The sequence below is a fragment of the Salvelinus namaycush genome, chromosome 36, assembly GCF_016432855.1.
Source record: "Salvelinus namaycush isolate Seneca chromosome 36, SaNama_1.0, whole genome shotgun sequence".
NCBI lineage: Eukaryota > Metazoa > Chordata > Actinopteri > Salmoniformes > Salmonidae > Salvelinus > Salvelinus namaycush.
Window position 1 is genome coordinate 8,955,506 of NC_052342.1, and position 14,745 is coordinate 8,970,250.

The window sequence follows — 14,745 nt, forward strand, 5'->3', positions numbered from 1 at the left end:
ATTTTTGAGTTAAAAAATGTGTTACTCATGAGTATGCTGCATAGGAATGGGAGAATCTGTGGTTAGGAACATCAAAAACCAGAAATCATAATTGATTACAATGCCACAAGAAGGGGTGGACAATTTAGACAAGCTGGTGACTGGCTACAGCTGCAAAAGAAGAACCCTACATTGGCCACTTGTGATATTCTTCAACATCTTGGACATCTCAGCGTACAACGCGTTTGTCATCTGGATAGCGTTGAACCCAGATTTGAACAGAGGGAAGCTCCAGAGGAGACGACTCTTTCTCAAGGAGCTGGGCAAGGCATTGGTAAGACCTCAAATCCATAGGAGGCAACATATGCCATGGACCCCAGCTTCTGCAGACATCGTGAGGAGGATGCTGGTTCCCCATCCGCCCGACCCACAGAACCAACAACTCCAATACCGGAAGTGTGAGTGATGATGTGTGTCTGACTCTCCTACCTTGGCCTGCTGTGTGTGGTGAGTGAGATGTTAGTAAAATTCCTGAACTATGTATTTTCATCCTTCTAGATTGCAGCCGGTAGCAACAAGAAGAAGCGCTGCGATGTGTGTGGACCCAAGAAGGACAGGAAGACACAGTACACATGCGTCAAGTGCAAGAAATACGTTTGCAACACACACACAGTAAAACTCTGTCCCTCACTGGCCTTAATTTGTGTTCAATGGGGCTCATTTATCATTTCCATAAAATACTGTATGTAAATTGTCCTTCCAATTTGTTCAGTTCAAAGCAATAAACATAAATAGTGATGGAAAAATTGTTTCATTTATATTTGTTCAAGATAAACATGATTTATTCCACCCATGTTGATTTTTAATAGCGCTTTTATTGATAAATGTGATCTAGCAGAGGTAAATGGCAAATATTAACCATGTATGCTATATTGCTTGTAATTGATATAGGTCAACATCTAAGTATTTTTACATAAAATGTTATGGCTGTGTTGTTTTAAAACCCCAATATTGTTGTGGGTCCATCAGACCTGCAAACATTTGGTGAATAACAAAAACATGAACACCACACAAGGGTTAAGGGGCTTTATTGGCATGGGAAACATATGTTTACATTGCCAAAGCAAGTGAAATAGATAATAAACAAATGTGAAATAAAGAAATGTACACTAAACATTACACTCACAAGTTCCAAAAGAATAACATTTCAAATGTCATTGTCTCTATACAGTGTTGTACTGATGTGCAAATAATTCAAGTACAAAAGGGGAAATAAATAAATATAGGTTGTATTTACAATGGTGTTTTGTTCTTCACTGGTGGGTTAGGGTTAGGCAACGGGTCACATCTTGCTGATGGCACACTGGTATTTCACCAAATATATATATGGGAGTTTATCAAAATTGGATTTGTTTTCAACATCTTTGTGGGTCTGTGTAATCTGAGGGAAATATATCTCGATGGTCATACATTTGGCAGGAATTAAGTGCACATCCAGTTTCATTCTCATTTTGTGGGAAGTGTGCACATAGCCTGTCTTCTCTTGAACCAGGTCTTCCTTCGGGCGGCCTTTCTCAATAGCAAGGCAATGCTCACTGAGTCTGTACATAGTCAAAGATTTCCTTAATTTTGGGTCAGTCACAGTGGTCAGGTACTCTGTCACTGCGCGCTCTCTGTTTAGGGCCAAATAGCGTTTGCTCAGTTTTTTTTGTAAATTCTTTCCAATGTGTCAAGTAATTATCTTTTTGTTTTCTCATGATTTGGTTGGGTCTAATTGTGTTGCTGGGGTCTGTTTGTGTTTGTGAACAGAGGCCCAGGACCAGCTTGCTTAGGGGGCTCTTCTCCAGGTTCATTTCTCTGTAGGGGATGGCTTTGTTAAGGAAGGTTTGGGAATCGCTTCCTTTTTAGGTTGTTGTAGAATTTAATGGCTTTTTTCTAGATTTTGATAATTAGCGGTTATCGGCCTAATTCCGCTCTGCATGCATTATTTGGTGTTGTACACTGAGAATATTTTTGCGGAGTCTCAATTTGGTGTTTGTCCCATTTTGTGAATTCTTGGTTGTTGACCGGACCCCAGACCTTACAACCAGGGTGAGACTGGGTGCTGCAGACTGTTCTAGTGCCCTCACCAATTTGTTGATTATATGTTGAAGAGGGTGGGGCTTAAGCTGCATCCCCGTCTCACCCTCTGGCCCTGTGGAAATAAATGTTTTTGGCCAATTTTAACTGCACTCTTGTTTGGGTACATGCATTTTATAATGTTGTATGTTTTTCCCCAAACATCACTTTCCATCAATTTGTATAGCAGACCCTCATGCCAAATGGAGTCAAGCTTTTTTGAAATAAACAAAGCATGAGAAGACTTTGCCTTTGTTTTGGTTTGTTTGTCAATTAGGGTGTGCAGCGTGAATACGTGGTCTGTCGTACGGTAATTTGGTAAAAAGCCTATTTGACATTTGCTCAGTACATTGTTTTTGCTGAGGAAATGTACGAGTCTGTTGTTAATGATAATGCAGAGGATTTTCCCAAGGTTGCTGTTGATGCATATCCCCCGGTAGTTATTGGTCTGTAGATTTTATCATTTAATTTAGGATACCATAAACCCCACAGGCCTTTTTGGGTTGGAGGGTTTGTATTTTGTCCTGTAGTTCATTCAATGTAATTGGATAATCCAGAGGGTTCTGGTAGTCTTTAATAGTTGGTTCTAAGATTTGTATTTGATCATGTATATTTTCTTGTTTTTGTTCTTTGTTATAGAGCCAAAAAGATTGGAGAAGTGGTTTATCCATACATCTCTGTTTTGCGTAGATAACTCTTCGTGTTTAGAGTTTTCCAATTTTCCCAGGAGTGGTTCAATTCTATGAATTCTTCAATTACATTGAGCTGATTTCTGACGTGCTGTTCATTTTTCTGTAGTGTATTTCTGTATTGTTTTAGTGATTCACCACAGTGAAGGCGGCGTAGGCTCAGGTTTTCTGGGTTTTTGGTTGGATAGGTTTCTCAATTTCTTATATATTTTTTTGCATTCTTCATCAAACCATTTCTCATTGTTGTTACTTTTCTTAGGTTGTCTGCTTGAAGTGTTTCAATTTGAGGGAAGCTGAGAGGTCAAATATACTGTTTAGATTTTCTACTGCCAAGTTTACACCTTCATTATTACAGTGAAACCTTTTTGTCCAGGAAATTGTCTAGAAGGGATTTAATTTGTTGCTGCCTAATTGTTTTTTGGTAGATTTCCACACTACTTTCCTTTCATCTATAGCATTTCTTAATATTATTCTGTTCCTTTGGCTTTGATGCCTCATGATTGATTATAGCTCTGTTCAAGTAGTGTGATTTTGCTGTGATCTGATAGGGGTGTCAGTGGACTGACTGAACGCTCTAAGAGACTCTGGGTTGAGGTCAGTGATAAAGTAGTCTACAGTACTACTGCCAAGAACTATAGCTGTACCTACCATAGGAGTCCCCTCGAAGCCTCTCTCTCCCCAGCCCGTGTAGCGGAGGCAGGACAGAGGCGTGTGTTAGACGATGCAACACGCCAGCGGAGGTTAAATCGGCAGCTGGATGCTTTAGAGAAGGACAACTTCCAGGATGACCCTCTCTCCACCCTGCCTCCCACCGGTCCTACCGCCCGCTTCCTGCCTTCAGCGAAGGCGACGAACCTGGTGTGTGTTTGTGTGTGAGGAACACCTTTTAGACCTGCCCAGGGCTACTGTGAGGAGTTTTTTGGTGGAGAGCTTTACATACACTTCCCCCCCCCTTCTCTCCTTTTTTTATTTATTTCTCTCTCTCGCTCCATTTTCTCCTGCCTCTCTCTTCCTCCTCCTTCCCTCTTTATTTCTGTCTCTAGGTAAGAAGAAGAGGAAAACTAGAGGCGATCACTTCAAACAGAGATAACGCAAAAACTTCCAGACTCTACTAGAAGAGGAGGTAGATAATAGAACTAGGACACCTCAAAAGTATCCTTGCAGTGGCAAGCGCATTTTCATCCACGTTCCCTCTCCTCGACGCATCTCCTCGGTTACCTTGGACCTTTTTCAAAAGGAGGCGAGAGACGACGCAGGAGTTGTGCAAAACCAAATGAGATTCTCCCCGTCTTTGCTGAGTCTAACCCTATAACCTGTCCTTGCTGTGTTGTGATTGGCAGAACGTGTCTGAAAGTGAGGAGCCTAACTACCTGTCTGCCACGGTAACCTGTCTGCAGCTGCTAATCTGACCATATCTGGTCATGCTCACAGAATTTTGATGGTAAACACCTCCACCTGTAGATATATAGAATGTTACAACAATACAGGATCGGCACTACGGAGAACTACTAGTGTACCCGAACGTTGCTACAATGTCTCCTCAAAGATGCTATGGATAGAAGGCTACCAGAGAACGATAGGGAACGCTACTAGAACGTTACAGCATGCACACAGTGGCACAGCACTCTGCAGTGTGATGTTAGTGTTGTGGAGTAGGATCTGAAGGGGGGGCAGGAAGGAGAGAGGTGGGTTTGTGTCATATGGGGAGTAGTAAGGAGGGCACTTGGTCCCATGCATATGTCTATCTTTGTCTGTCTGTCCTGCTGTGAAGTTTAATTAAACATGTTTTGATATGACTCTGTGTCTGCTGTCCTTTATGTTTTAGCTTAGTCTCCTGTATTTTGTCGTTTGTGTCTGAGCGGCTGTGTGTCTTCACTGAGCCTGTGCGTGTGACTGGTGGGTGTACCCTGGTCCAGGTTTGTATACAGATGTTTGTTTATGAACTCTGACCTGATAGAAGGAATGTTCCTAGAGGGAACAAAAGGTTGTACGCTTATTAACTTCCAGGGGTATGAATAAAAAACTTTATTTTCTGAAACCATTGCGCACACACAACTGACTAAAGTCTAGCAGTGGTTGAGTATATGAATATATGTTAATGTATTGCATGTACTGAATAGGTTATATAACTTATATGGTGAAGGGGGGGGGGGGGGGGGGGGGGGGGGGGCAAGTGGTAACCAAGGGCAACAACCCCTGAACCTCGAGCTGAAAAGGACGTAAATTATTAATGTGCGGGATGGAGTTGAGCATGAAGTGTAGCCCTGAATTTGGCACAGACCGGACTTCGGAGTGCCAGAGTGTGTGTGTTTAGTGCTTTGGTGTGTTTGTATTCTATTGACAGCACTTGGGAGTGTCAACGAGTGAAAGCTGCGCGGGCATCGTGTGTTGTGTGAATGGCGGATGACTAGGCTAGGCTCGGTACAAAAATCGGTCACCTGTTCGCACGGCAGACTTTACCCAGTGAGGAAGTGTGTACGGAAATTCAGTAACAGGCAGCTGGCAAGCGAATCTAACAGCGGAACGGGGGCGCCTCGAGCTGTCAAGCGCGAGCCGATCGCTGAAGCGCGCCAGGTGAGTAGGATGTAATGAATGGATGTAGCCTATTGGTCGTCCTTTTAACACACAACTATGATCCGATTACTATACCCAAACCACTATGGGGGGATGGCAGAGACCGCGGGCAGATTCATCATTCTGATCCTAGGATCAATGGCTCGTTGATCAATACGCACAATAAAACTATAGGCTACCGCAGGCTTTCATTTCAGCCAGGTATACCCACATAACGCATTTTTCACCGAGCTCAGAGATAAGAAGCATGATTTGCTTGTTCTTTCGATTTTTGTGTATTTATTTGACGCTGAAAATCCCCTTCAACGGTGGCAATAGACAATGCTGTGATTGGCCAAGCTCTGTGTTCTCTGAGGAGCACAAGGCTCCTATTGGGTAAGAGGTGTGTGCACACTGCACATATTGTGTGAATATGTTTTGTGTGTGTGTGTTTCTCTGTGTAGGGTTATAGGCTAGATTCCCACTGATACTGCTGCTGCCATGGAGAGGAGGGAGGTAAGACATCGGAATATTTGATTGTGATGTACAATGAAACAGCATCCATTGCAGAACATTTGCTCTTACCCCAACCTGCCTCTCTCTCCTTCTCATCTATCTATCCCTCTCTCTCTCTCTTTCTTGTTCTTCAGTATCCAGTCGGCGAAGTCCTCATCATTCCAATGACGTCGACTTCACCTTCACCCCAGGACTCAGCTCGACCCCAAGCCCTTCCCCTCCAGCCCTCTTCCCCTCCTGTCTCCTCCCCTCCATCCCCCCGTTCTCTGTCTAATCCCCAGCTCCAGGCTGAGTTTCTGAGGAGAGCTCCCAGAGCTGCCTCCCCTGACAACGACTCGGCTAGATCCCAAATCCTTCCCCTCCAGCCCTCTCCCCCCACCTCTGTGGCCCCCCGCTCCTCCCTTCCTCCCCCTCTTTCCTCCCCTCCTCCACCCCTCTGTCTGTCCAGTCCCCAGCTCCAAGCGGAGTTTCTGAGGAGAGCTAGCCGTGGTCTCAGAACTGTCTCCTGCGACACCGACGATGTCCTCACCTCCCCCAGCTCCCCCCTGGTTTCACCCTTTACCTCCACCACCACCTCCCCCCTTACCTCCCCACCTCAGCCTCTCTCCCCCACCTCCCCCTTTAGCTCTCCACCACAGCCCCTCTCCCCCTCCACGCCCACTACAGAGGGTGAGTGTATGGTGTAATACTGATAGTATAATCTGAGTAATGTGTTGCTAGTCTGTCTCAGCAGCGGCGTTGTAGTAGTAGTAGTAGTAGTAGCAGCAGCATTGTTGTTGTTGTAGTAATAGCAGCAGCAGCAGCGGCGTTGTTGTTGTTGTAGTAGTAGCAGCAGCAGCATTGTTGTTGTTGTAGTAATAGCAGCAGCAGCAGCGGCGTTGTTGTTGTTGTAGCAGCAGCAGCAGCGGCGTTGTTGTTGTAGTAGCAGCAGCAGCAGCGGCGTTGTAGTAGTAGTAATAGCAGCAGCAGCGGCGTTGTTGTTGTAGTAGTAGCAGCAGCAGCAGCGGCGTTGTAGTAGTAGTAATAGCAGCAGCAGCGGCGTTGTAGTAGTAGTAATAGCAGCAGCAGCAGCGGCGTTGTTGTAGTAGTAGCAGCAGCAGCAGCGGCGTTGTAGTAGTAGTAATAGCAGTAGCAGCGGCGTTGTTGTAGTAGTAATAGCAGCAGCAGCGGCGTTGTTGTTGTTGTAGTAGTAGCAGCAGCAGCAGCGGCGTTGTAGTAGTAGTAATAGCAGCAGCAGCAGCGGCGTTGTTGTTGTAGTAGTAGCAGCAGCAGCAGCAGCGGCGTTGTTGTTGTAGTAGTAGCAGCAGCAGCAGCGGCGTTGTAGTAGTAGTAGCAGCAGCAGCAGCGGCGTTGTTGTTGTAGTAGTAGTAGCAGCAGCAGCGGCGTTGTTGTAGTAGTAGCAGCAGCAGCAGCGGCGTTGTTGTTGTAGTAGTAGCAGCAGCAGCAGCGGCGTTGTTGTTGTAGTAGTAGCAGCAGCAGCAGCGGCGTTGTTGTTGTATTAGTAGCAGCAGCAGCAGCGGCGTTGTTGTTGTATTAGTAGCAGCAGCAGCAGCGGCGTTGTTGTTGTAGTAGTAGCAGCAGCAGCAGCGGCGTTGTTGTTGTAGTAGCAGTAGCAGCAGCGGCGTTGTTGTAGTAGTAGTAGTAATAGCAGTAGCAGCAGCGGCGTTGTTGTAGTAGTAGCAGTAGCAGCAGCGGCGTTGTTGTATTAGTAGTAGCAGCAGCAGCAGCGGCGTTGTTGTTGTATTAGTAGCAGCAGCAGCAGCAGCGGCGTTGTTGTTGTATTAGTAGCAGCAGCGGCGTTGTTGTTGTATTAGTAGCAGCAGCAGCGGCGTTGTTGTTGTATTAGTAGCAGCAGCAGCAGCGGCGTTGTTGTTGTATTAGTAGCAGCAGCAGCAGCGGCGTTGTAGTAGTAGTAATAGCAGCAGCAGCGGCGTTGTTGTAGTAGTAGCAGCAGCAGCAGCGGCGTTGTAGTAGTAGTAATAGCAGCAGCAGCGGCGTTGTTGTAGTAGTAATAGCAGCAGCAGCGGCGTTGTTGTTGTAGTAGTAGCAGTAGCAGCAGCGGCGTTGTTGTTGTAGTAGTAGTAGTAGCAGCAGCGGCGTTGTTGTTGTAGTAGTAGCAGCAGCAGCAGCAGCAGCGGCGTTGTTGTTGTAGTAGTAGCAGCAGCAGCAGCAGCAGCGGCGTTGTTGTTGTAGTAGTAGTAGTAGCAGCAGCGGCGTTGTTGTTGTAGTAGTAGTAGCAGCAGCAGCAGCAGCGGCATTGTTGTTGTTGTAGTAGTAGTAATAGCAGCAGCAGCGGCGTTGTTGTTGTAGTAATAGCAGCAGCAGCAGCGGCGTTGTTGTTGTAGTAATAGCAGCAGCAGCAGCGGCGTTGTTGTTGTAGTAGTAGCAGCAGCAGCGGCGTTGTTGTAGTAGTAGTAGCAGCAGCAGCAGCGGCGTTGTTGTAGTAGTAATAGCAGCAGCAGCGGCGTTGTTGTAGTAGTAGTAGCAGCAGCAGCAGCAGCGGCGTTGTTGTAGTAGTAATAGCAGCAGCAGCGGCGTTGTTGTTTTAGTAGTAGTAGCAGCAGCAGCGGCGTTGTTGTTTTAGTAGTAGTAGCAGCAGTAGCATTGTTGTAGTAGCAGCGGCATTGTTGTTGTAGTAGTAGTAGTAGTAGCAGCAGTGTAATAGTAGTAGTAGCAGCAGCATAGCAGTAGTAGTAGTAGTAGTAGCAGCAGCGTAGTAGTAGTTGCAGCACCATAGCAGTAGTAGTTGCAGCAGCATAGCAGTAGTAGTAGCAGCAGCGTAGCAGCATAGCAGTAGTTGTAGCAGCGGCATTGTAGCAGTAGTTGTAGCAGCGGCATTGTAGCAGTAGTTGTAGCAGCAGCAGCGACATTGTAGCAGTAGTTGTAGCAGCAGCGGAATTGTTGTAGTAGCAGCAGCGGCATTGTAGCAGTAGTTGTAGCAGTGTAGCAGTAGTAGTAGCAGCAACATTGTAGCAGTAGTTGTAGCAGCAGCAGCGGCATTGTAGCAGTAGTTGTTGTAGCAGCAGCAGCGGCATTGTAGCAGTAGTTGTAGCAGTGTAGCAGTAGTAGCAGCATTGTAGCAGTAGTTGTAGCAGCAGCAGCGGCATTGTAGCAGTAGTTGTTGTAGCAGCAGCAGCGGCATTGTAGCAGTAGTTGTAGCAGCGGCATTGTAGCAGTAGTTGTAGCAGCAGCGGAATTGTTGTAGTAGCAGCAGCGTAGTAGTAGTAGCAGCAGCAGCGGCATTGTTGTAGTAGCAGCAGCAGCGGCGGCGTTGTTGTAGTAGCAGCAGCGGTGTTGTTGTAGTAGCAGCATTGTAGTAGTAGAATAATTGTTGTAGTAGTAGCAGCATTGTTGTATTAGCAGCATTGTTGTAGTAGTAGTAGTTAGTGATGCACCGATATGACATTTTTGGCCGATACCAATAACCAATATATAAAATTTTAGCGGCCTTTTAAGCATTCTAGTACAGTTAACTATTTAACACGCACACATGGACACAGCGGTCTAAGGCACTGCATCTCAGTGCAAGAGGTGTCACTACAGTTCCTGGTTCGAATCCAGGCTTACTCACATCCGGCCGTGATTGAGAGTCCCACAGTGCGGCGCACAATTGGCCCAGCGTCGTCCGGGCCGTCATTGTAAATAAGAATTTGTTCTTAACTGGCTTGCCTAGTTTTAAATAAAGGTTACACACACACACACACACACACACACCACACTGACCAAAAAGTTATTGTCCCCATTACCAGTAAAACATAATCAAAACCTATTTCTTTCACTTACTTGCTGTACTGTTTCATTCTCAACCAGGATTTCTATGGAACGCCATTTGGGTCTCTGCGTGTCAAAAAAGATACACGTCAAATAACACATTTTGACCAATCAGGACCTGAATATGACTGCATGTCACATAATAATTGAATGCATTCATACATTTTTTACGTAATTATTACACATTGATTACACTGTCACTCGTATTTCATGTCACAACGATTCATCGATACGTATGGTATGATGCTCGTAAAGCTGTCTCACGCACCTGCAGTGCTGTTTCAGTAGCTAGGTGTCATCATCTAAAATAACCCTAATTTAAAAGACAGTTCTTATTTGATTAATGGTGGTCGGACCCATCTATGTGAAGCTAGCCACAATAAGGATTAGCCACAGCGGTGGACTTTGCGGTTGGCCTTCAAAATCAAAGTATAGCATAATTCTACTATTTGCATGCATTTTCATCTCTGTCAATGACATACTTTTATTTTGAAGGCAAACCGCAAAATCCCCTACTGTGGCTAGCTACACAACACATAACGCAGTCCGTTCGAGCCTCACTAGCCAGATGAAGCTAGCTGGCTGTTTATAATGTTAGCTTTGGGAAACAGGGTTAAGTAGCTGGCTAACCATTTATTTTCATGAACTGAAGTTCAATTTCAATAGGCGAACAACAAGTGGCTACCTAGCTAATACTTACTCACAATGATTCCTAAATCATTGATAAGAATAATGAAAATGACTGCAGTTTCTACTGGTCATTGTTTTCAGGCTGGTTGTATTGGTGCTAGCTAGGTACCAAGCTAAAGCTAGCTACCCCAGATGTTTCGGTCGAATAAATCATGCTTTATTACCAACGCGGTGTTGTAAACACATCGTTCGTGGCCGGTGTTTGCAAACTTTTTTGTACAGCTTTGACAGTGCTACTGTATCTTTTTTGACACGCAAAGACCCAAACGGTGTAATGTGAGAGATTTGCGTCAATTCAAATCTGGTATCAGGACAAAATGTGATTCAGAGTCACCGAATATACTTTAAGTATTTTAATTAAACTCCGGCGATAAATGGTAAATGCAATTTTCGTATATACGGGTTCTCTGTATCACCGCGCAGGGTAGAACAGGGAACTGGCAGGAAGTAAGTAAACACCTGTTCTTATACCGTGACAGACGTATTTCCAACCCGTCTGTTGGCCTATCACAGTAGAGGCTGAGCGTGGTTTAAACTTTGCTCAGCCTATCGCCGGCACTCAGACTGGTCCCAGTCTCTTGGTGCTCTCAGCTGTCCGCATCTGGTCGTTGGGTAGATTAGATCCGTCTTGTGTCTCACCCCAGATTCTACACTCAAACAGTTCCTTATATGGTATTGTCCAGTGTCCTACCCTCCCTGGTTGGCCTGGAGATATGCATCCCTCCCCTCTCCAGATTGACCACAGCTTTTTCATCAAGGCACTCTATGTTGCTCAATCTTTACACACACACATACACACACACACAAACAATGCAGATGTAACAAAACAATATTCATCTTCAAACAATATGATAGCGGGTCATTATGCATAAACATAAATCCTAACAGTAACATAGTATGTATGTGTGAAGCTAATAGCAGTGACACTATTATTGTGTAACTCCAGGCTTGACCAGTCGGCGAAAGCCAACATCACCCCCGACAGAGAACGGTTGATTGTCAAGGCCAATGAATTCCATTATCTTGGCTTTAATGGATTTCGCCTTTGAGTTGTCTTGCTAAAATGTTCTTACTCTTTCAAATAACTGCTCAACTTGTTGACTGCTCGATCCACACAGCAGACATTGTGGGCTAGGTTAGGAATGCTGTGTTACACTTGTAGTGCAAAATTTTATTATATAGGTATGCAGGGTAGCTTTGACATCGGTTTTTAACATTGTTGTTAAACTAGACATCGGGCTGATAGATACCGATGTTGGCATTTTTAGCTTATATCATCCGATTCCGATATGTTCACCGATATATTGTGCATCCTTAGTAGTAGTAGTATAATAATACAGTAGTAATGTGTGTGTCTCTCTCCAGTCAAGAGCTGCTGTGTGTAGTGGTGTACAATAATATTTGTGTGTGTGTGTGTGTGTGCAGGTCGCGCTACTCGCCTGTCTCTTTCCAGTCCTGAGCTGCTGACAGAGCTGCGTCGGTCTCAGTCCCGTCCTATGAAGCACGTCTCCATCTCTAAAGGACTCACCACTGTCTTCTGTGGACGGGGCAGGGGCGTAACGGTAAGGTGTGTGTGTGTCTCACCACTGTCTTCTCTGGCAGGGGTGAGGACAGAAATTATTGGGAGATGATGTGAGAACTTATCTACTGTGGTAAATATAAACTCCTCCTGACCCCCCCCCCCCCCCCCTCCCCTCGTTCTCTCTCCCTCTCTGTGCACCAGACTCCTAGCTCTGCCCCTGCCTCAGGAGCAACCACCCAGACACTCCGCTCAGACTCCACGGCCAATGAAAGGAGACAGGCGGGTCCCAGGCTGTCCAATGGGACATAGCGTTAGACTAAGTTAAAGTGCCTCTGAGGAAACCAGCTGCTGTATAGTGTCAATGTTATTGATATTAATGAAAACCAGTAGTACTGTGGCCTGAATATGATACATGATCAAACACTATCTATACTGCCATGTGCCAACAATAAACACAATGCAAACTAACCGACAGACGAACACACTGTAGCTCTTCATGTAAGACATGGAGAGCAATGTGTTGAGCTGAGGCATGCCTCTCTCTTGAAAAATAAATGATAAAATGTATCATAACACACTTGTTTGTCTCGGTATTGTGGGTGTGTGTGGGTGTCACATCCCTGATAAGATCCAACCCATAGTCAGAGTCCAGAGACATCATGAGATACGGGGACATCATAACTTACCTGCTCGTGTGTGGTAGCTGACAGGGGTGATATAACAGTGGTTGAGATAAAAGCCAAAGGTTAGAGGTCAAGTACAGAGTGTTCCAGGGGGTGTGGCTTAAATAGGAAGTGTATGTTTACTGTGTTACATTTAGAAAGGGAGGGAAAGGAAAACAGTACTAAGAAAGAGTGTAAGAGGCAGAGAGAGTACAGGAAGAATGAGAAATTACAGAGACAGCAGAGGGAGAAAGAGAGGGGGAGATATGAGCTATAGGTAGAAAAATAGAGTAGGAGATAGCCGTTTACTACCGGTTAGATTTGCTCACCAGCCGGATCTGTCCTGGTAGCAATTAACCTGGGGGCGAGGTTAATTACCGGTAGGTTATGTGAAGGGGGGTCTACTGACATAGCGTGTGTGTGTAGACAAGATGGGACTCTATGGGCAACTGCAATGCTACCTGCTGCTGGCCTCCATGGCTCTGCTGCTCTTCCTCAGCTCCTTCTGGCTCCCTAAGTTTCCACTTTAATCATAGTGTTTAACTGAAACTGTTCTCCGTGTGGCTCTGTTTGTATAATGTGACATACACGTGTCCCTCTCACTGCTCGGGTTGGAATGTGTGATTCCCGAGACCTTCTGGCACCCCTGTCTAAGTTTCCATTTTTACCATCCAAAGGTGAGTAACACACACACGTGATTTAGTCTGTAGGAAAATGTAGTTATATTTGAAAAGTATTAGTGCAATTGATATTCTAGTGTAAAACAAAGTGAAAGATTTGAATATACAACTGTGAAGATATCTAGGAAAATTATGTGATACTTCTCTTTTTTTTCTGCATTCCACTTCTAGCTGGAGACCCCTGTTATTCCAGATGCAGGAGAAGTGCAGAGTGGGGGACAGCAGGGTGACAAGGGTGTAATGTTGCATTCCGTGCCCCCTTTCCAGGTGTGTCCAGGTCAACAGTTCCAGGTGTGGCGTCTCATGCCCCACCTGACCTCTTCCATGGCTGCACACACTGACGACGTTCTGCTGGAGCACTACCTCTACAGCTGGGACGAGCTCATCAAGTGCGACTAGTGTGTGTGTTTGTGTGTGTGTGTGAGTGAGAGAGAGAAAGAAAGAAAGTGTTTAAAAGGGGAACATCTTTTAAACTTGCCATGAATGATATAGTGAGGAGTTGTTAGGTAAAGGCCAGACAGAACGCACACAGATACACACGTGGGCACACACACACACTCTAAAGGTCGGTTCACAATCTCACTGAATTATCCCACACTACCCATATACCGGTGGCCATGCCAGCTTCCCAGCAGCGTGGGCACTGATGCCTGCTCTCTCACTCATAGGCACGCTCGCACACACACACCCACTAACCCTAACCTTGCCCCTGTTCCCTAAGGAAGCGTACACTATGGCCCTGGCCCACCGTTGTTCCGCAGGGCAGCTGAGCTGGTGTTTGTAGTGCTGCCAGATAGAACACTGTTCCTGGACATAGTGTGTGCTCAACATTGTTATAAACGTTATGAGAGAAGTACACACACACACACACGCACACAGAGCATACTGGAACAACACAACATGATGGAGCTTCCCTCGACAGACATGGACAGACAGAGACACAAGACATAGCCTATACTGAGTCTACAAAACATTAGGAATTAGCTCTTTCCATGACATAGACTGACCAGGTGAATCCAGGTGAAAGCTATGATCCCTTATTGATGTCACTTGTTAAATCAACTTCACTCAGTGTAGATGAAGGGGAGGAGACAGGTTTTAAAGAAGGATTTTTGTTTGTTGAGACATGGATTGTGTATGTGTGCCATTCAGAGGGTGAATGGGCAAGACAAACTTTTTAAGTGCCTTTAAACGGAGTATGGTAGTAGGTGCCAGGCGCACCAGTTTGTGTCAAGAACTGCAACGATGCTGGGTTTTTCACACTGAACATTTTCTTGTGTGTATCGAGAATGGTCCACCACCCAAAGGACATCCAGCCAACTTGACACAAATGTGGGAAGCATTGGAGTCAACATGGGCTAGCATCCCTGTGGAATGCTTTTGACACCTTGTAGAGTCTATGCCTCGACGAATTGAGGCTGTTCTGAGGGCAAAATGGGGTACAACTCAATATTTGGAAGGTGTCCTTAATGTTTGGCATACTCAGTGTATACTGTAGAGACACACAACAACTCCGTTAGTTAAGCCTACCGTATAAGCATGTTTACAACTGTATATGTAGAAAA

General features: G+C 45.4%; 1 protein-coding gene and 1 pseudogene across 1 annotated transcript; both read left to right on the plus strand.

Annotated features, from left to right (window-relative positions):
* The first annotated feature begins 343 nt into the window (after window positions 1-343).
* LOC120030221 lies at window positions 344-4,195 on the plus strand (annotated as a pseudogene).
* Window positions 4,196-5,010: 815 nt separating this feature from the next.
* On the plus strand, window positions 5,011-12,405 carry LOC120030626 (vegetative cell wall protein gp1-like). The gene is made up of 5 exons (XM_038976055.1): window positions 5,011-5,360; window positions 5,804-5,855; window positions 5,990-6,524; window positions 11,742-11,878; window positions 12,040-12,405. The coding sequence occupies exons 2-5, from the start codon at window positions 5,841-5,843 to the stop codon at window positions 12,145-12,147; spliced, it is 795 nt and encodes a 264-aa protein (XP_038831983.1). The 5' UTR covers window positions 5,011-5,360; window positions 5,804-5,840; the 3' UTR covers window positions 12,148-12,405.
* Window positions 12,406-14,745: the final 2,340 nt, after the last annotated feature.